Source organism: Pollachius pollachius, assembly GCF_949987615.1.
Source record: "Pollachius pollachius genome assembly, chromosome: 16".
Taxonomy (NCBI): Eukaryota; Metazoa; Chordata; class Actinopteri; order Gadiformes; family Gadidae; genus Pollachius; species Pollachius pollachius.
In genome coordinates, this window is record NC_136949.1 from 8,267,733 (window position 1) to 8,289,107 (window position 21,375).

General features: G+C 48.5%; 1 protein-coding gene across 4 annotated transcripts in view; it reads right to left on the minus strand.

Annotated features, from left to right (window-relative positions):
• Nucleotides 1-21,216, minus strand: part of ino80 (INO80 complex ATPase subunit) — a 41,763-nt gene extending 20,547 nt beyond the window's left edge. The window contains exons 1-27 of one of the 4 annotated variants that reach the window (XM_079753094.1): nt 21,094-21,216; nt 19,716-19,782; nt 19,240-19,427; nt 18,827-18,978; nt 18,547-18,614; nt 18,101-18,247; nt 17,866-17,986; nt 16,909-17,114; nt 16,758-16,811; nt 15,332-15,535; nt 14,616-14,802; nt 14,322-14,389; nt 13,994-14,191; nt 13,621-13,701; nt 11,862-11,957; nt 11,165-11,224; nt 10,588-10,730; nt 10,288-10,372; nt 9,862-9,979; nt 9,489-9,574; nt 8,155-8,322; nt 7,549-7,682; nt 7,038-7,105; nt 6,618-6,711; nt 5,907-6,129; nt 3,080-3,220; nt 1,629-1,854 (exon numbers count right to left, since the gene is read on the minus strand). In XM_079753094.1, coding sequence (XP_079609220.1) covers nt 1,629-1,854; nt 3,080-3,220; nt 5,907-6,129; nt 6,618-6,711; nt 7,038-7,105; nt 7,549-7,682; nt 8,155-8,322; nt 9,489-9,574; nt 9,862-9,979; nt 10,288-10,372; nt 10,588-10,730; nt 11,165-11,224; nt 11,862-11,957; nt 13,621-13,701; nt 13,994-14,191; nt 14,322-14,389; nt 14,616-14,802; nt 15,332-15,535; nt 16,758-16,811; nt 16,909-17,114; nt 17,866-17,986; nt 18,101-18,247; nt 18,547-18,614; nt 18,827-18,978; nt 19,240-19,388 — 3,277 coding nt within the window. In that variant the 5' untranslated portion in view covers nt 19,389-19,427; nt 19,716-19,782; nt 21,094-21,216. Of the gene's footprint in view, nt 1-1,628; nt 1,855-3,079; nt 3,221-5,906; nt 6,130-6,617; nt 6,712-7,037; nt 7,106-7,548; nt 7,683-8,154; nt 8,323-9,488; nt 9,575-9,861; nt 9,980-10,287; nt 10,373-10,587; nt 10,731-11,164; nt 11,225-11,861; nt 11,958-13,620; nt 13,702-13,993; nt 14,192-14,321; nt 14,390-14,615; nt 14,803-15,331; nt 15,536-16,757; nt 16,812-16,908; nt 17,115-17,865; nt 17,987-18,100; nt 18,248-18,546; nt 18,615-18,826; nt 18,979-19,239; nt 19,431-19,715; nt 19,783-20,823; nt 20,869-21,093 lie in introns of those variants that run through there. The other 3 variants (XM_079753093.1, XM_079753095.1, XM_079753096.1) reach the window with 3 other exon arrangements.
• Between the last annotated feature and the right edge of the window lie 159 nt (nt 21,217-21,375).

Here is a 21,375-nt window from a genome sequence, read left to right on the forward strand (position 1 = left end):
TGTGTGTGGAGGACGGCTGCCCCACCGCCGGGTCACTTCCTTCCTACCGAGGCTGAGAAACAAGACGGAGTCGCAAGGAGAGAGAGAGAGAGACAGGGGGGGGGGGGGGGGGGGGGGGGAGAGGAGAGAGGGGACCAGGACCCAGGAACCGGTTCTGATCCCGGATCAGGCTGACGTCCTCTCCATCGGCAGACTGGACTGGGCCTGGAGGTGGGATGAGCTGGCCCTGGATCTGTGTGTGTGTGTGTGTGTGTGTGTGTGTGTGTGTGTGTGTGTGTGTGTGTGTGTGTGTGTGTGTGTGTGTGTGTGTGTGCGTGCGTGTGTGTGTGTGGAAGGGGTGGGCGTGTGTGTGTGTGTGTGTGTGCGTGTGTGCGTGTGTGCGCGTGCGTGCGTGTGTGTGGAAGGGGTGGGCGTGTGTGAGGGCGGGGGGAGATCTCAGACTTTGGAGCGTGGGAGAGTATGTGTGTGTGTGTGTTGATGGGAGACACCTCAGGCCTGTGTGAACACAGTGACACTTGAAGTGAATGGAACCCATGGCGGGCATGCACACACACATAAACAGACGTGCGCACCACACGCACACGCACACACTTTATATATTATAGTGTTACCTAATGGAGCACTCGCACAATGACCAGTAGCTAAACTTCCTCACTTTGTCTGGCTTGACAAGGGCTTTCGTACTGTTCTCACTGACCGCCCCCCTCCCCCCCACCCCCATCATCACACACACACACACCTCCCCACACACACACACCTCCCCACACACACACACACAGTGTTGATCCCGTGTACATTATATTCAAGCTGGGAATTATACTTTTGAGCAAAGTCACGCCACACTCTGAGAGAGAAGGCCGTTTATCGCAGGTTGAGAGGTCTGGGAAGGTCAGCATCAGGGGAAATGTAGTCTTTGTGAACCTGAGACGTCTTATCTAACCCCGGGCTGGCGTCATTCATCTTGCTGCCTGGCAGCCAATCAGCACACACTCTGCTCTGGGTGACCTCCGACCCGGCCAGCGACACTCGCCTGATAAAGAGCCTGGGAGAGCAATCTCAGCACATGGTGCCGAAAAACACGCCTGCAACACTCATGCAGACACGTCCGCATGAGTTCCCCACTTAAGATGCTTTGGTGTGCGTGTGTGTGTGTGTACTGATGGCTGTGTGTGTTTGTTGCATACATCGGAACCAGTGTACAACTACCTCCATTACAAACCAATTGAACTACGAGAGGGTTCAATTGTTCCTCAGACACAATCAGAAGATGTCGGTTAGTTTGCCCTACATTCAAGCAACCTCCCTACACCATAGCTCGTAGTACTCCGTCATTTCTTCACGACGACTAACAGATGAGTACTCCTTGTTTTCCTCTCTCTTTCTCTCGCAAACAATAAAACGATTATAAAGGATTTTTTTCATGCATTGGTGCTCTTCTGAATAACAACAACAACAGAGTTCTCCCCCATCCTCCCTTCCCTTCATCCCCTTCCTTAACTTCCCACATTCCTTTATCTCATAACCAACACACCGGCTCTGCTATCTTGCAGGCGCCACACACACACACACACACACACACACACACACACACACACACACACACACACACAAACACACACACCACTCACCGGGTATCCTGATGAAGGACCAGCCGTGGCGAGGACAGACGGCCATGGCGCCCCCGGGTCGTCGCGGCAGGAAGGCGTTGGCCCGGGTGGCCCAATCAGACGCCAGCTCCGGGGAGCCGTAGAGGAAACACTGCTTGGAGGCCACGCCCCCGCCGCTCCGCGTCAGCCGCCATTCGTACTCTGCGCCTCGGTCGGGGCAGTAGCGCTCCAGGGGTGCCGCCGTCACCTAGGCAACCGAGGGAGGAGGCGGAGTTAGCGATTTCAGGTCTGAGCGGGAGGAAGCCTTATCTGCTGGAAACGAGAATCGCCTGGCTGAGCCTCTTATACTCGATCGGTTCAGGGGGGCTAAGAGCTATTTTTTGAGTGCAATATGCTGGAAATGGCCTAGCCATCCGTAGGCTATTAGTGAGGGAAATGCGCTGTGAGAATATATCTGTGTGCCTGCCTCTGTAGGAGCCCATTTCGATTTTTGAGGGCTACCCATCAGGGCATTTCTCTTCCCTGATTGGTTCGGAGAAATCCATCTTGCATGTCAATCACAGGTGCGCGAAATGCAATACTTCTCAATGGTGGAGAAACGTGAAGGGTGGGGGGGGAGGGGAGAGGGAGAGGTTGTCCTTATTTGGGTACATATTATTTTCTACACTCTTTTCTGCTCTCTCTCTCTCCCTCTTTACAACTTTCAAATCTGATCAACAGCAGCAGCTTTTTTAAAGCAGTATCATTACTAATGCTTTGCCTTTTTCATACTATGCATCCTAAACGCGAGCGTTTGTGCGCTCTCATCGCGGCATTGTCTTCAGCCGCCTGGTCCTGTGAGAACCCTGACAGCGTGTAGCCCAGCTGAACTTCTGTGGAAGGCAGGAAAGCGCCCCGCCGGGAACCCTGCTCTTTACTGACTCAGCAGGCCGCCTGTGTTCTCCAGCGGAGCAGGAAAAGCCAAACAAACACCTGGGCACCCAGGGGTGGACACACACCCACACACACACACGCGCGCACACACGCACGCACAAACACACACACACAGGACCACGGGACGTTTCATTCTGTTTGTTTTAAGTGCAGCTGGAAGTCTGCTGGAAATCACACACACTGGCACACGCACGTACACACACACACACACACACACACGCTAACAGATGAGAATTGTGCATTGTTGCTGGCTCTCCTCTCACCTTCCTTTCCAATTCCCTTCTCACCACACACAATCCTGATCTAACACGCACGCACGCACGCACGCACACACACACACACACACACACACACACACACACACACACACACACACACACACACACACACACACACACACACACACACACACACACACACACACACACACACACCTCTTCCACTCCTTCTCATAGCACATCAACCTAATCTGTCCAGCAATGCATAACCTCTCACACAAACGCACGCATGCCCACACACACACACACACACTCTCCTACCCTGGGTGCTGCGATGAAGAGGAACTTGGGGGGCAGGGCAGGCTGGCAGGGCCGCAGCGTGGAGGTGGCGGACCGTCGGTTGTGGATCCTCGCGTCCCTGTGCCCCAACACGCCTGGCCTGTGGGCCGTGAACACTAGCTCCTGGAACACACACACACACACACACGATTAGTACACAATAGGGTGAGAGACAACACATCTAAAGTAATAGTGCTCTTAAGTAACCATAGAGCAACCACAATCAATTATAACTATTGAATGAGAATGATGAGATGATCAAACTAATAATTCCCTAGAAAAGACAATTCCTTGAAACGCCTGCAATGTTGCGCAGAAAAAAATACGATTTTGTGGAAGATGTTTCCAAAAGGCTTGACATAACAAGACAACGTTAGCACAATTTACGTGACTGCAGCAGGATTAAGATGGCCGGACTGCAAGCCCTTCCTCTGCTATAATTTTGCGTGATGCGTGGCTTTAATCGTACATAACAAACCAGCAAAAAACTGCAAACTCAGCCGAAGATTAATGGGAAAGAGATAATAGAGTATGATAATAAAGCAGTGCATAGATAGAGAGATAGCTTGATAAACCAGCAATCACACACATGAAATGTGTGTGTGACACATGATGTTTCAAAATGACCTCAGAGAAAAATGTAATGGATACACAGTGCCTCCAAGAGGCGGATTCGGGTAGTGCGACTACTCAGTGGGATTGATATATTGGACAGAGAAGCGCAGTGGAAACGGCATCCCACTGTGAAATGGAAATAGCTCTAGGATTACGGGAAGAGCCTACAAGTCTATGCCAACCCCCAACAGGAACAGGAAGCCAGGGGTGCAGTGTGTATGTTAGACGAGAGACATTGAGAGAGAGACAGCGAGAGGGAAACAGACCAAGAGACCTCAGAGAGAGCAATGTTGGGTGCCAAATACAGAAATGAACCCCTTTTTAATAAAAGGGTATGTATTTAAAATTTCAAGGGTTTTGTCCAGTCGTAGACCTTATGCTCCTTCTAATTGCCTCAAAGGAAAGTCCACACCATGCCCAAGGTGCTCATGGCAACACCACATACACACAAGTAAATCCTGAGGCATTCACAAGACAAATACAAGAGCATTGCTAGGGTGCATAGCAATCGACACTCTGCCGCGTTTTGGGTGCCGTCTCCGCGGCTAGAACCGTTAGCAAGCATTACGCTCCCCGCCCCCACTTTGTTCTAACCGCGGTGCCAACAAACTAACCAGCTACGGCTGTGGAGCGGCGGGGGCTGTTGAGGATGGGCGTGGGCTCAGTTTTTATTGTACGGCTCTCAAAGTGAAACACGTTTTTTAAAGACTGCGTGCTAAAGTGTAAACAGGGCTGGGCCGGGCCTCTGAGCTACGGCTCCTCTGGGTGGGAGGAACCCAAGGAGCAGGGGCCGCGGGCAACACCGGGGGATGGAATTACCACGCCTCTCTGGCTCCCGCGCTTTCCACCCAATACATGAATGGATCCGGGCGAGCTGCGGTGATCGGGTATCTGATACCTGCCGGCGAGGGGTGGAGCCAGAGAGGCTGACGGAGGGCCCTGTCCAATCGATTAGTGGATTCATTTGTAAAAGATCTCTGATGCAGAGGGGATGAGGGGAAACTCAACGTCCTAGGTATGCCAGCTGGGGATGTTTGCCCCGGTCTGAACTCACTATACTTCTACTGTGGTTACAGATTAGAGTGAAGTAGCTTGGGCTGGGGGACTTGGAGCCGTGTGGTCATTCCCGGGGTTCTGTGCGGCAGACTCTTGCACAGAGGTGAAAAACAAACTGCCATTTATCTACTTCCTGGACAGAGTCCCATTCCACTTGAAAGATAGCTTTAAATTCACCCAAACCCGCAGAGAAACTAACCCTATAGCCTGAAGACTGCACACATCAGTTCATGAAAATCGGAGTGGAAAATACTGTCGACGAGCTGAAGAGAAAATTGCTCGTCTAATCTGCTAGTGTTTGACTGTGGGCGGTAGAGCAGCCCCTAGCACCTTTCCTCTACATACTTGACTGTGGACGGTAGAGCAGCCCCTAGCACCTTTCCTCTACATACTTGACTGTGGACATCTGACGGATAGCTCTACACAGGCCTGCAGGGATCGGACTAGGCTGGGAGGAAGATCGGCTTCATGTTGGATCTCATCGGGGGGTTGGAGGGGGCAGAAAGCAAGCCGTCTGAATCCACCCTCCCAAATGTCCAATAGCTACACAGCCACGCCCACGCACACATGCACCAGAATAATCGTATTCAAGTACGGTGTGTGTCAGTGAGTGTTTGCGTGAAGGAGTGTGTCTGTCTTATCCAGACATTGAGAAGTATCACTATGAGAATGTTGATAATGGCGATGATGATGAACATTGTTATTGTCATTATGGATACCATCATTATTTAGGATATTCTCCATCTTATGGTGGAAATGTACTGGATATAATTATTGACCCTTTTGGGTATATGCAGGCGTGTATGTATGCAGGTATATATGTAGGTAAGTGTATGCATGTATATGCAAACATACCGTATGTATGAAATTTGTTGGTTACTTTTAAAAATGTGAGAAGGGAGGGCTTGATATAAACTGCTACTGCCCCTACCCTTTGGTTATGACTGATAAAAAATATGTAATTCAATCATTAATTTGTGAATTTGTGAATGTGTGTGTTCGGCCAGCCATCTGGGAATGTGTGTATCTGTCTGAGTGAGTGAGTACAACTGTATGCTAATATGTGAATGTGTCTGTCTATCCATCTGTGCGTGTCTGGGTGTGTGTTTGTGTGTGTATTGTGTGCGTGCGTGCGTACCTGAAACACGGGGCTGCTGTGTGTGTTGGGGAAGGCAGTGGGGCGGTTGAGCCACAGAATGAGGTCGCGGCGAGAGAGACATGTGTTCCCGGGTCCCTCGCCCCCCGACACCCCCGATGCCGTTCCCCCGGTCTCCACCTCCACCTGCTCATCAGGCAGGTCAAACAGCCTCTGATGGTGGAGCCTGTAGGCGGCCTTCAGTGCTAAATACAGAGCTAACCACCTGGAGAGAGAGTTAAAGTCATCTTTATGTCCAGCCAGTAGTAGTAGTAGTAGTAGTACATTTTGTTGCTAGGGTATTTAAAAATGATATCAGTTAGGTACTGGCTCTTAAAAAACACAGTACATAACATGAGCGATCCATTACTAGGATTTATAACACGTAAATGACATACATTTATAGTAATGCTTATCTAACAACCATTAGCCCAAACAACAATTAGCCAACATATGGAAAAATATAACATCAATATATTATCATAACATCCAAATCTGACAAAGCATACCAACGACACGCACCCACTCAGTTCCTCAAGCAGAAAATCATTCTGCTCTGCCTGTCTCTAAACATTAGGGGCGGGGCATGTGGGAGGTCACGACCGAGCAGGGGGCGGGGCCTAAACCCACAATGCCTCTCTGTGTCCCTCAGAGTTCCCAGAAGAGACACAGGGGAAGGGGGGGGGGGGAGGCCAACAGGAAGTGGAAGCCCACCTGTCCAGGGTGCCTCGCAGCATGACGTTGAACATCTCCGCCGGAGAGAGGTCCACGAAGCGGAGGAAGGAGAAGAAGCTGCCTTTGTCCTTCCCTGGGCCCAACACAAAAGCGCGTGTGAGAGTCTTAATGATATGCAATGCAATGCAAACATCACTGAAAACAAACTGGCTACCATCAATATGGAAAATATTGCCAGTAAAAATAAATATACAATACGTATGATGTTAAACAAAAAATATTTGTGTCATGCATTTATAGAAAAAGGTATGGTGAGGTTGAGGTGAACAGCCTATACTGAAAGTATTATCCAAAAAAGGGTTAGGGAATAACAGAAATGGGGTATTATCTGATAAAATAACGCTTTTCTTTTCATTTTGGGTCTGTGCTGTGTGTTCGAGGGGCCATGCTTCAGCTCACCTTCCCTGTGGAACAGGGACTGCTGAATGTGGTTTGGACAGAACAGAGAGAGCAGCGTCTGCAGCAGCCTGGGACGGAGAGGGAGAGACGGAGAGATGGAGAGAAACCGTGAAACACTGGCCTTGGTGTGTGGGGGGGGTTTCAGCGGTAGAACAGTCGCCGCGGGAAGTTCTGTCATACAATCACGAGACATCCATGTACCAGTTTGTGGCGGATTTCTCTCCTTTCAGCGTCTAATTCACATTTTGGATGTTGACACACAACCTCCTTTTTGTGTCCTAAGCTGCCCCCCCCCCAAAAAAAAACAATATCGCCTCAAAACCCCCCCACACAGCTGAGCAACGGGGGAAGCCGCCCCAAAGGACATATGGTCTGGAGGAAGAAAACCATCATCAGCAGAAGCCAAATCCAGAAACTTCAAGGAACACAAGATGAGCAATGAAGTGAGACATGTGTCTCACTTCATATGTGTGTGTGTGTGTGTGTGTGTGTGTGCACCAGGAGGACTTACTTATTCTTGGCCTGGTTGTGTGTGTGCACGAGGCCTTGGCGGTAGAGGAACTTGGACATGATGTAGGGCTTGAGGGCCATGTGAAAAGGAGAGCGGGTCTCCTGGCGCTCAAACAGGTCGGGATGGTTACACACCTACGCACACAAACACACACATGGCCATTTAGTATGGACACACACACACACACACACTTTGCCTAACACAACACAGCTGTAGGAAGTATACATGAATCCCTAACACCGCAAAAGCAATCCTGTATCTAATGTGGTCCGACCTTTTCATCCATCAGCGACCGTGACCTGAGGGAGGCTGAATGTGTCAACTTCCCGCTAGAAAGCTTAATATCCACACTCCATTTTTCCTCATGTACAGAAATAACTTTGCAGATGTTGTTTTGGACTAAAGGCTGAAATAAGTCAGATAATTTATTCAACTAGAAACCAATAGAAGGGACCTCAAAAATAAGGAAAAAATAATAAGAAATGTGAACAAAATGATTGTGTTTGGTATAAATAAAACATGAGATCCTTCCCCTAACCCTTGGGTTGGGGTTAGTGGCGAGGCTCTTTAGGAGGGAGTTTCCAGGGGGGTGGGGTGGAGGCCTACCTTGCGGAACTGCATGACCAGGTTCATGAGGGAGGAGGTGGTGTTGTGGGCCTGCTGGGTCGTGCCCATGGACGACTGCAGCAGGTCCTCGATGGAGATCTTGTTCCTCAGCGCCTGGTACAGGAGACGCTGGCGGCACGTCAGCTGGCAGTAGGTCAGGATCTCGATCTGGACACCCGAGAGGAGCAGGAGGAGGAGGAGGAGGAGGAGGAGGAGGGGTCAGACTTTAGGACTGGTACAACCTGCACGTTGTTTTCTATGGCCGATTCCAATGACAGATAGGGTCAGGGAGTATATGCTCTGGCAGAGCATATAAATCCATTTTTTTATAATGGCTTAGCTTCTGTGCTTCTGTGTTTCATGGCAGGGAACAGCAGCTCGAAACTGAGTAACAGCAGAAATTGTGGACCATGACCGTGACCTTTCAAACGCTTTGTAGGCGAATAGTCGCAGAAGACAGAGAAACAGAAAAGCAAAGTTCTGTTAGGAATTTTAGATGAGATACAAAAAGGCAGGATGCCAGAAAGTAGAGAAAATGAAAAGCAAGTGAACTGTGGTGTTGGGGTTTCTGTCTTGTTAACCGGGAAGAAAATGAGAATAAAACCGTGGTGAGGAAAAAGTATACGGGCAGACTGGTCAGTATGCAGGGGTGAAAAAAAGAAAAGCGACAAAGACAGATGTGGGGGGGGTGGTGAACATTGTGATGAGTCCCAGAGAATGTGTATGTGTGCGTGCATGTGCGTCCATCTGAAGGAACAAATGTGTGTGTGTGTGTGTGTGTGTGTGTGTGTGTGTGTGTGTGTGTGTGTGTGTGTGTGTGTGTGTGTGTGTGTGTGTGTGTGTGTGTGTGTGTGTGTGTGCCAAGTGAGACAGGGAGAAAGCGTCAGTTGAGGCATCTGTCACGAGGATCTGCCAACGCATGCATCACTCATGGCTTATTACAAACTTCCCAGAGAGAGGCAAAGGGACGGAGCTACTGCAACTACAGGAGGAGAACAAGGGCTTGGATGCTACACGATCCAAAGCTTCATGTGGCGAAAGACAAGGGAGTAATAAGAAACCTTGGCCTTCAGCAATTCTATTCTAGGGAATTTGGGTTGCATAAAAAACGAATGTGTTATTGTATTTGATTATATAGGAATATTTTTCTATCCACTAAAAATGTTTATAACCAAAACAATATGATACATCTGAACTATTTGGTTATACCATTAAAACAATATGGTTCACATCTGTATTTGACAACCCAAATTGAATGCAAAACAAAGAATCCTAATTATCTTAATTTTTCCAATCTTATCTGATGACATAAGGCGTTTGTCTCTCTCTCCTACCTTGTCGGACAGCTCGTTCTCCACGTCCTTCTTGATTCTGCGCAGCATGAAGGGCTTCAGGATCATGTGAAGCCTGGAGAGCTGGTCTGCGGAGCACAACACACACACACAACACACACACAACCCATCAGCCAGGACGCTACTGAGGCCACACCGTCAGGTGCCAAGGGAACGCAACAAAGATGGCGGTGCAGTCCACAGCGACATTCACAAGGGAATAAGTGATGCCCTGTTCTTGCCGTTGGAACCCAAGAAAATTATGAACATTTGGACGTGTACTAAAGTGGCCATTGGACAGTATTGACCAAAAAAGGAGCGGCGGATGGCGACAAATTAATGAGATGGTTAAACGGGGCCGGAAAAGCAGACTCACTCTCGTCGATGGCGGACTTGTTCTCGGCGTGGCTCTCGATGTCCCTTGAGAACCACTCGTTGAACTCGTCATGGGAGTCAAACAGGGTGGGCATGATGAAGTGCAGCAGGGCCCACAGCTGAGAGACACGGCAGCGCCGCAACAACACATGGCTGTCAACAACCCTTCCCCATCACCGCCCCACACAGACATACAGACCAATTTACACACGCATTCCACTAAGGCAGTAGCAGGCACATCCATGTGCAAGTGAAGTCTGCCACTTGCAACACACATACACACACACAAATATACATGCAAGTGCGTTGTTACACATCCACAAACACAATCACACACAGACATACATACATGACACACATACATACATACATACATGCATACATACATACATATTCCTTAGAACACACAGCGTGTATTCACACTCACCTCAGCCATAGTGTTCTGAATGGGCGTCCCAGTGAGCAGTAGACGGTTTCTACACTGGAACTGCAGTAGGATCTTCCAGCGAACACTGAAGACACATCGCAGTGGAGGGAAACAGTTAGAGGGGGGGGGCGTCCAACAGCACTATGTAGCGGATCAATGGGATGGGGAACAGATCCAGACCCCACGCCCAGAGTGTGTGTGAGTCTGTCTGTGTCTCTGTGTGTGTGTGTGTGTGTGTGTGTGTGTGTGTGTGTGTGTGTGTGTGTGTGTGTGTGTGTGTGTGTGTGTGTGTGTGTGTACCTGGTGCTGCTCTTGAGGGCCTGAGCCTCATCCAGGACCATATACTGCCACTTGACCCTCTGGAAGTACTTGACATCCTGGACCACCAGCTGGTAGCTGGTGATCACCACGTGGAACGGTGCATCCTTGGTGTAGAGGGTTTTCTACGCACGCACACATATACATGCAGACAGAGAGACGCACACATAGACATCGACATACAGAGACGCACACATATACATGCAGACAGAGAGACGCACACATAGACATCGACATAGAGAGACGCACACATATACATGCAGACAGAGAGACACACACATAGACATCGACATACAGAGACGCACAGATATACATGCAGACAGACAGACGCACATATACATGGACAGACAGAGTGACGCACACACATACATAGATAGACAGACAGAGAAACACACACATATACAAAGACAGACAAAGAAGGAAAAAGAAGGAAGAATATGGATGAAAGGTTACATTCTGGAGAACTGAGGATACTGCCAATTCTTATATTACAGGGTTCCCATAGCTTGAGACATTAGCTATGACCGTCTGACCATATCCGCATTCATCTCTCCCTCACCTGGCTCCAGAACTTCCGGATCACTTTGCGGTCATGAGGGTTTCCCCAGTACGGCAACACCTAACAGGGGGACACAACGTTAGGAAAGACCCACATGGAATTTAATCATTTTCCTCCCGAACATGATTTCCCACTTTACGGCGCTGTTGATACAAAATGAAATGAGAAACCATTTGCCCGTAATAAATCATTTAACACCAACCCGATGTGTTTTCGCTTCATTGTTTTAAGTGCCTGCATTCAAGGGTTCAGCGGTCTTATCGCGCGCTTGCGTAATAGGAGCTTTTCACACCTCATTAGCCAGACAGAAACCTGTTGATTTACTGTACGCTGTATTTACGGCACTTGTTAGACGCTTGACACCCGAGTTTGACAGATGGCGCCGCCGTCGGCCATGCGACAATGCACTACATGCTTTCCATCCGAACCGGATCGCATGTAAAGACACGCAGGAGAAAAAAACAAAAGAAAACAACACTCATGTATCGCTTAAGTAAGTCAGTGACCGATTAACACCCCGATACAACACTGCCCCCAGGTGGAGGGCTTTGGACACTGTCGAGAACAATGTACTAGTGGATGGAAGTCAAATAAAAAGTGCTTTTCTTGGCTAATATCAAATACTACATTGTTCTGTGAGAACCACCGGAGGAGTGTGCCATTGAAAGCGAGGGCTGCAGGTGTTTCCGTCTCTCACCTTGAATTTGGGCACGAATCGGGTGAACTCCTGGTGCCAGTTGTTGAGCGTGGAAGCTGGGGAGATGATCAGGAACGGACCCCAGATGTTCTCACGCTAGACAAGAAACGACACACACACACACACACAGCATGAGCTGCATGTACAGGTATGTGTGCAAGCATGTGTCTGTGCGAGCATGTGTGTGTGTGAGCATGTGTGTGCGCGAGCGTGTGTATGTTCTCACACTAGACAAGAAACAACACAACACACACACACACACACACACACACACACACACACACACACACACACACACACACACACACACACACACACACACACACACACACACACACACACAGCGTGTGGGAAAAACTCCTGCCTGTATGTGTGCGTGCATGCATGCGTGCGTCCGTGCTTGTAGGTGCATGTGTGTGAACCTGCATGTGGGCACCCAAAGACAGGAACCGGTGAGGCAAAGTGCCGTCTTCCTGTGACACGAGTGCAGTGAGAGGGGACAGAGCTGTGGAGCGCAGGGGGGACCAGGGACCACTGGCCACAACAATGAGACGAGCCGAATGAATCACTCAGTGACAGGGATGAAAAGGATGCAGGTGTGGAGAGAAGCTGATGCGTGGCTTTTTCTTTTTTTGCAAGCCTGGGATTGAAAGCCGTAACGAATAATATTCCACATAAAAGTGAGGAGGATTTTTTTCTAGGGAGGGAGGGAGTGTGCAAGCCGAGTCAGGTCGGCGAGTTCAGGTAGTTTCGTGATTTGAGTGAATTGAGTCCAGTGAAGGAAAATCAATGTATTAATCATTTAAAGGGTAATTCCGGTGTAAAATGGATTTGGGATATGTTTTGTATGATAACGAGTTGAAACGTTTGTTTTGGAGCACAAAAACCGCATATAGACGCTTTCTTCAGTTGGCTGTTTTTAGCCGATTCTATCAAAACGCTATAAACTTGGAACGATGGGGGCACTGGTTATGGTAAAAACTAAATCGCTATTTTAAACCACTTAAAAGGCTAAAAGTAGCCAGACACTTCTTTGGTAGTATAATAAGGGTCTTAACATATAAAACAAGGCATTGAGAACTTTGTAATTGTACAGATTGTTTATTAAAAATGACATTTTATACACACAATACCATCAGTAGATCACCCATCGACGCCATTTTGTTTTTTTCCAAGTTTATAGCGTTTTGATAGAATCGGCTAAAAACAGCCAACTGAAGAAAGCGTCTATATACGGTTTTTGTGCTCCAAAACGAACGATTCAACTCGTTATCATTCAAAACATATCCCAAATCCATTTTACACCAGAATTACCCTTTAAGCTCTGTTTTTCGTCAGGTTGTGTTATCTAGCCGCCCCGTGCGTTAACTAGTGTGACCTAGTTCCCCTTTGTTAACCTTTTGCCTGGGGTGAATCGGTCACAATGAACCACTTATCTATACGAGAAAAACTCCTGTATGTCAACATTTCCCTCACATGATGTATGGACAAATGCACTGTGGGGAGGGGGTGAAACTGTGTCAAAAGACGGGGTGACTATTGTGCTTTATTGCATTCAGAAGTCTCATTTGTCCTCGACCCAATATCTCAAAGGAATAGCCACAAAGGTCTGCTCGATCAGTCTAGGGTCTGAGTTGAGATGGTTGGGTGAGTTCAAATGATTTCAGTGAGTAGTAAGATCGTCCGTTCCTTAAGTGGAACCAGTTCAGTGAGTGAGTCGAGTCAGCACAGAGAGTGAGGTAGTGCCGTGATCCCTCACCTCCGCCAGGTGAGCCAGAAGCGCGATGCTCTGCACCGTCTTCCCCAGTCCCATCTCATCTGCTAGGATGCCGTTGATGCCCTGGGGAACAAGACAGCTGGTTAAACGCAATGCAGTCAGTAAGACGTTTCGATGCACAGTCTGTTGAACAAGGAAGATCCCAAAGCTGAAGAGGATACGGAAAACATGCCTAGATCAAGAAATGTGTGTGTGCTGATGAGTGTGTGCGTGTGTCTTGAGTGTGCGTGCTAGTGAGTGTGTGTGTGTGTGTGTGTATGTGTGTGTGTGAGAGCACTCGAGCACTGGGAATTGCAGCCAATCCTCTTCTTTGGGATATGAATGGGACCAATAGGGCGCGTGACGTGGACCTCACCTGCTCGTAGAGGTTGGCAAGCCAGTTCATGCCCTTGAGCTGGTAGCCCTTGAGCTTCCCGTTGAAGCAGATGGGCTGCGGGATGTCCTCGCCGGCCTGGATGGACGGGTTGGCCAGGCTGTAGCTGTCCCCGAACCCGGAGCCCGACCCGGCCGCCGCACTGCGGCTGTCCTTGGTTTCATCGTCAAACGTCCGCGTCTACGGGGAGAGACGTGGGACATGAGGAAGCCTGTGTCTGTGTGTGTGTGTGTGTGTGTGTGTGTGTGTGTGTGTGTGTGTGTGTGTGTGTGTGTGTGTGTGTGTGTGTGTGTGTCTTTGCTCATCATACCTTCTCCTGATGAATTTGGTAGGCCTCTCTAGCATTCCTCAGAGCCTGGGACTTGTAGAATCCACTATCTGCAGTAGAAAAATACAATTAACGACAAAAAACGCAAATGGCTTTCATGACAATTCATCGCATTTCGGAGACAGGCGTAAACAATCAATCTCTAGCATCCGAGACACAGCAAGAGATCAGTGACATCCCAGCCATGAGCTTTGATCCAGCTCCTTTAAATTGGTACATTAATGCAGCAGCCACAACACAAGAAGCTCCAGATCTTCGAGTCGGTGCCGTTCGTACCGTAGTCGTCCTGGCCCACGGTGAGCTTCACGGCTCCCCCTGCGTCCGTCTGTCTCTGGGCAGGAGGGGGGTCTTCCAGCTTACTCAGGATCTCCTCCGGGGTCATCTCCCCCTTGCCTCCCATGAAGTGGGCGTACAGCTCCGTCTGGGTGATTAGGAAGTTGAGCTTGCGCTGCTGACGCTTAGCCTGGACACGGGGAGAGAGTGGAGTAAAAGGGAATAAAAATGAGACGGTATCGCAATGAATTCCGAAGGATGTCGAAAACACAAACAAATAAAGAAACAACAGGATGGGGCTTTGAGACTGAGGTGCGGCGGTTTGTCGCTCTTTGCCGCTAGGCTGCTTCCTTCACTAGATGAAACATTAGATGACATTAATATCCACAATCAGACAGAGAATCCATGAAGAACGAACGTTATTTTTGTAGTACTAATCACGGAGTGGAGTCAAGCCGCTTATCCGGGGTCGGGTAGCGGGTCGCTTTCGGAAGGTGATGTTGTATTTTGTTCTAAAGCGGCCTTTCTACACTGTGTTGATCTTTGGAACCTCTACTGACACTTTGGGTTTGGTCGACGCTGATTGGTCGACATAAAGAGAAAGAAAGCAAAACAAGATTTGTCTGCCGTTCGGATTGAGGATCTCCATCTGAAGTCTGCCTCGTGAGACCAACACAACACAACACACAGCGGGACACCCTGGGGCCAGGGACACCCACCTCCCTCATCTCCTCGTCCAGCTTGCGCTGCTCCTGTGCCTCCTTCTCTGCCCGCTTGCGGTGCTCCTTCTCCACCTTGTCGTACTTCTTCCAGTAGAGCATCATCTCCTTGGTGAGGCGGCGAGCGCGCGGCAGCGTCTCCTTGCAGTTCTTCTGCGCCTGGATGGCCGCCCGCCGCACCTCCCGCATGCACTGGTGGGCCAGCTGAGGGAGGGCGAGAGAGAGGTGAGGGAGGGCGAGAGAGAGGTGAGGGAGGGCGAGAGAGAGGGGAAGGAGGGCGAGGTGAGGGAGGGCGAGGGCGAGAGAGAGGTGAGGGAGGGCGAGAGAGAGGTGAGGGAGGGCGAGAGAGAGGTAAGGAAGGGCGAGAGAGGTGAGGGAGGGCGATGGTGAGAGAGAGGTGAGGGAGGGCGAGAGAGAGGTGAGGGAGGGCGATGGTGAGAGAGAGGTGAGGGAGGGCGAGAGAGGTGAGGGAGGGCGAGAGAGGTGAGGGAGGGCGAGAGAGAGAGGGAGGGCGATGGTGAGAGAGAGGTGAGGGAGGGCGAGAGAGGTGAGGGAGGGCGAGAGAGGTGAGGGAGGGCGAGGGAGGTGAGGGAGGGCGAGAGAGGTGAGGGAGGGCGAGAGAGAGAGGGCGAGAGAGGTGAGGGAGGGCGAGAGGGCGAGAGAGAGAGGGAGGGCGAGAGGTGAGGGAGAGAGGGAGGGCGAGAGAGGTGAGGGAGGGCGAGAGAGAGGTGAGAGAGCGGTGAGGGAGGGCGAGAGAGGTGAGGGAGGGCGAGAGAGAGGTGAGGGAGGGCGAGAGAGAGAGGGCGAGAGAGGTGAGGGAGGGCGAGAGAGGTGAGGGAGGGCGAGAGAGAGGTGAGGGAGGGCGAGAGAGCGGTGAGGGAGGACGAGAGAGGTGAGGGAGGCGAGAGAGCGGTGAGGGAGGGCGAGAGAGGTGAGGGAGGGCGAGAGAGAGGTGAGGGAGGGCGAGAGAGAGAGGGCGAGAGAGAGAGGGCGAGAGAGAGGTGAGGGATGGCGAGAGAGAGAGGGCGAGAGAGAGGGCGAGAGAGAGAGGGCGAGAGAGAGGGGTGTGAGCGAGAGAGAGAGGGGTGTGAGAGAGGGTGAGAGAGAGAGGGGGTGTGAGAGAGGGCGAGATAGAGAGGGGTTTGAGAGAGGGCGAGAGAGAGGATGAGAGAAAGAGGGGTATGAAGAATGTTTCCGGAAGGCTAGCAGATTTATCGATCATCCTACCGTTACAAATATGTTAGTGTAACCAATTCATCTATAAAGAATATTATGATTTCTTTGGAAAAACATAAGGGTTTACAATCATTGTTAAGCATGTTTTTTTTATCCCCAAACTAAAGGGATTGAATAAATATATAAAAAATTATTGTAATACCCAAATTCCTGAAGGTTATGCATTTTAGGCTTTCATCCTTAGGCTTACCTTTTTAGAGTTGGTCAAGACCAGGTTCTTGGCTGAGGTTTTCTGCTTGAACGTCTGTGAGTTAACAATAACAGAGTAAGACATCAGGAATCAAAAGGTCTGGAAATGAGTAGAAAACGACTCTTTCCTTTCTTTAGGACGTCGAGCCTACCTTTGGTATCTCTTTCTTGGCGATGGTGAGCCACACTTTCCTCCGCCGCGCGTTCAACTGCTCGATGGTGAGGTGCTTCTTCTTCACCACGGGCAGCGGGGCATCATGGGAAAACTTGGCAAAGACTTTGTTTACGTACGGACGGCCCTCGTCCATGAAGTCCCCCTCTCCACGTTTCTTCTTCTTTTTCACCTTCTTCAGTTTGGCTGACAGAGGAGGGAAAAACAAAAATATTCATGTGAAAAAAAACCTATAGTTTCAATGTAACAATGAAGACGTGTGTTTAAAATGGGTACTGCAGTGCAGATTCACAATGTTGGAGTTGTCCCTGCCTGCACCCTCTTGCCCAGAATCAAAGCTCATGCAGGTTGCCAGGTTGGGGACACCAAACGAACAGGAGCCGAGCACAACATTACATTTTGGCAATGACAAGCGACAACGACGAGTCCCACACTTTAATCGGATCAGCTCTAGCATAGGTTTGTAATTTACTTATTGTTTGCAACATGAGCTCATGTTGCATCCGTCTTGAAGTCCTTCTAGGCTCGACAGCTTATCCATCTTTCAAATACACACCCAAGATACACCCTTTGTTTTAGCTCGGCTCTAGTCATGTAGCTTTGTCGAAAGAGGACGAGGCTACTCAGGTCAGAAAGAAACTATTACAAATTCAGTTGATCCAGTTGGTTTGCTTGCTTCCATGGCTGCCAATTTTTTTCATATCTGGCAACCCGGGGTTCTCCGAATGTGAATCATAACCCACATGCCAAAATAAACAAACATTGTGATCCGGAACGGAAATTTCAAAGGAGAACATACTGGCTTTAGCATTGTTATCAGACAGAGACGCCAGTATTTCGCCTTTTAATATTTCCATAATCTCAGGTGAGATATGGATTTAGGAGACATAAGGATCTATTAAAGTCGACTGTAATCTCTTGACTCTCTCGGCAGTACCTTTGAATTTCTTCTCATCCTTGATTTTCTTCTTCTTGGGTCCCAGGAGATGGCGCTGTTGTTCGTAGAAGGGGTCATGCGTGGAGAGGAGTCCAGTGCTGTAGTACTGATACTGGTGAAGCTAAAATAAAAAGAAATGCAAAAGTGTAAACGCGAGTGTGTGTTTGAGAGTGTGAGGGAGAGTGAAATTGAAAGTGTGAGTGTGAGTGTGTGTGTGTGTGTGTTGCGGCCCTACCTCTCGGTCGGAGTGGAACTTGCTCTGGTGCAGCCTGGTGTGCCGGTGCAGCTTCAGCATGTCGTGGAGCTCCTCCTGGGACAGGCTGAAGTCGGAGTCGTCCGAATCCGTGTCCGAATCCGAAGTGTCGTCGCTCAGAAGGATGCTCTGCGACCACAAGACACAAATCAGGAAGACGGAAACTGCTGAGGTATCTGATAGATGGAGGCCTTTCAATAACATGTTTCGAAAAACGTGGATGCAGGAGATTTTGTTTTGGCTTTGTTTATTTTGGAACAGCAATTGGTACTGTGAGTTTTAAGAGGGAAAAAGTTACCCTTATTTTGTAACAGCTGCATGTAAGGACAGTTGTTTCAATACGTACATCCGAACATTTTCATCAGAACCAATGCACAGGAAGTGGCTTTCATTTGATTCATGTGCCAACGACAAAAAAAATAAAATACCTTGAGCCATTTCCTGTTTTTCTTCAGCTTGGAGAAATTGTACAGGCTGGCTTTGTCAGTCTTTGGGTCTGCACAGTCGAAAGGGAGTGAGAAAATTGGTACAATCAGTACATATACAAGCCTCACCCTCACATCAATCCTGAAGGGTGAGCATACTCTTGAGAGCATAGGGTCATAGACCTGCAGTTTGTCACAATTCTAAAAATGCAATCAATCTAAAAAGTGTGTTGTGGTTGGCTGTAAAATGAATCAGTGGACAAGTCATAACAGGACGGCTCACCCTTGCCTTGCAACAGGACGCCATTGAGTGGCTTGGCATCGTCCAGACTATCCTCTGGATCACATGGCTCCTCTTTGCACACAGCGTGGTGATTGGTTGGCTCAAATGATAGCCCCTCCCCCAATGATCCCTCACTGTCATCGCTTTCATCACTAGGACAAAAAACACAAAACCACACTGAGACCACCCATATTGTGTTTAAATCCCATATACCATAGATTCTACTCCAGGCTTAGACAAAACAATATACTGGGGTGAACTCCATACGTACCCATAGCCTAATCACTACTTTTGACGATAAAAACTCTTTCTAAAACAACAGCTCTAGATGTCTGGAAAGGCTACAAGAGTCTTATAATAATAATTTGGGCAAACACTCGTCATGCCATCGTCCTCCGAACAGCGCATCGTACCTGGTGATGTCTTTGTTGTAGATGGTGGCCGTCTGACGCAGGAAGCTGTCTAGTCTTAGGGACCGCTCCAAGCGCTGCAGGAACAGAGGCTTGGCCAGGCCAGAGCCTCCGGAGGCCCCAGCCTCCAGTGGGCTCTGCCCTGTCGCCATGCAGCCCACAGGCACCTCCGACTAACAGACCGCGACCTCCTGCTGGTGTGGAGGGAGGGAGCGCTTTGACATGGTGGAAAACTGAAGCCATTGTCTTTAGAATCATCTTCTATAAAACATTTAAATCAACTATCAATTATTCCATTAAAAATATGAAAAATCTGATATAACTGATAATAAATACTTGAAATATGCATTGGTTTACTAAACATACAGAGGATCAAAGAGTCAATATTGAGTTGTTAAAATGGAGGTTCAAGACAAAAAACATTAATTTCTGATTCCCATCAGTGAGAATCATCTTATACAAAAAAAGGGGAGGTCTACCTTTGGGATTTGAGATGTCATTATTCTTGATTCCATAATCCGCAACCACATAAGACAGGTGGATGGTCTACAGATTGGAAAAAAATATTTATTTTCTATTGAGCAATGAACTGTGACACTGATACTAGACACATTCTTTATATTTCCCTGTGCTTAACAAATTATGCTAACAAAACCTTTATAAATGGCATTGCACAAAGGCAAACATTGAATATGTATGGATTATAATACAGTGTAGTATTTTCTAAAACTGGCAGCTAATTGTAGGGCGGGTACACACATCAGCTAATGATGGCTTTGTTGTACATAATACAGCAATGACCCTATTCGTCAATTGACTGATGTATATACTTAGAATCATAATGATTGAAATAAAAAATATGTAGTTATAATTTACATAGGAGTGTCTTAGTCTGAGGTTTAAACCGATATATTTATTTGACCTAAATCAATTTCTTATCTTCATTATTGAAACAACAAAGCAATGTGTTTATGAATGAAATTGTGTGACGTTGTAATGATATGGGGTCCATTTATGGTGAAGACATGTTTGGCTCGTCAGTATCTGGAACACCCGTGACTTATATGCTCAGCTATATTCAAAGTACACAAATCCTTCCTAAGAAATTCATGGCTTCATATTGACAGTGGGCAGTACCAGCCCTGTACGAGATAAGCAAATAAGTAAACATAATCATTAATATAAAATGCTATTTTTGTAGCATGGTGACTAAAATAATGAACACGAAAAGAAAAACACCAACATTGGTAAAGGGGTTAACCCTCTCTTGTGCCATTTACGCACAGAACTGGAGGGCAATATTGCTAAGCTAATAGTAGCATGAAGGCTAAGGCTAGCTACTTTACACTCACACACACAGTGCATCCGATCAACGATAGCGAGGGGTCAAGGCGCTGTGTAAAGGCATTGCATGTTGTTGCCATTATCCTACCAAGCGGTTTATTATGTCTAAATATTGTCGTATTTTACACCAGACCCTCATGCCTTTGTCCTATTACTTTGGCTACCCAGCTATCTTGCTTATGCATTATAACCCATCAGCTGTCCTAATTCTGACAACTTTTCGGGCTGATGACTTCTCAATACCCTATTTTGAAGTATCCAAATCGGGTCTGTCTCTTTAAGGCCACCACGTCCGTGCTCTTTTACAGTTATAACAACGTTTAACGTATGGTCGGTGTTCGGCCGGCTAGCTGTTGTGCTGCGACGGCAAGGCCGCGAAGCCCGCAGCCCGTGCCCTTGGTTCGGGCACGAGGTGGGACTCGGTTGCCTGGTCCCCATGTTCTAATTCTTTTCCCTCCCGGCCATCTTCCCCCGTAGCTCCTTCGCCATAACAACCGCTAAGGACTATCTCACCTTGGCCCCGTGTCCCCCTTTTAGTCTCTCTCGATGCTGCTGCCGACTCACAGTTCTCGGACTCCAAAATGGCGGTTTGGGTGAACGACTGAGTCTGTGAGCTTTGAGTCGACAGCAGTAGAGAGGCGGCCACTTTCTGTTACAGAGAGAGCAGGGACACGACGCCATGGCGAGGATACAGCAAGGGAAGGGTCGCTTAATCGACTTCAGAGATCGGGTCGCTCTCTTGTCACTGTTTTATGCGAATTAGCAGCGGCTGAAGTGTCATAAAATAGAATTATA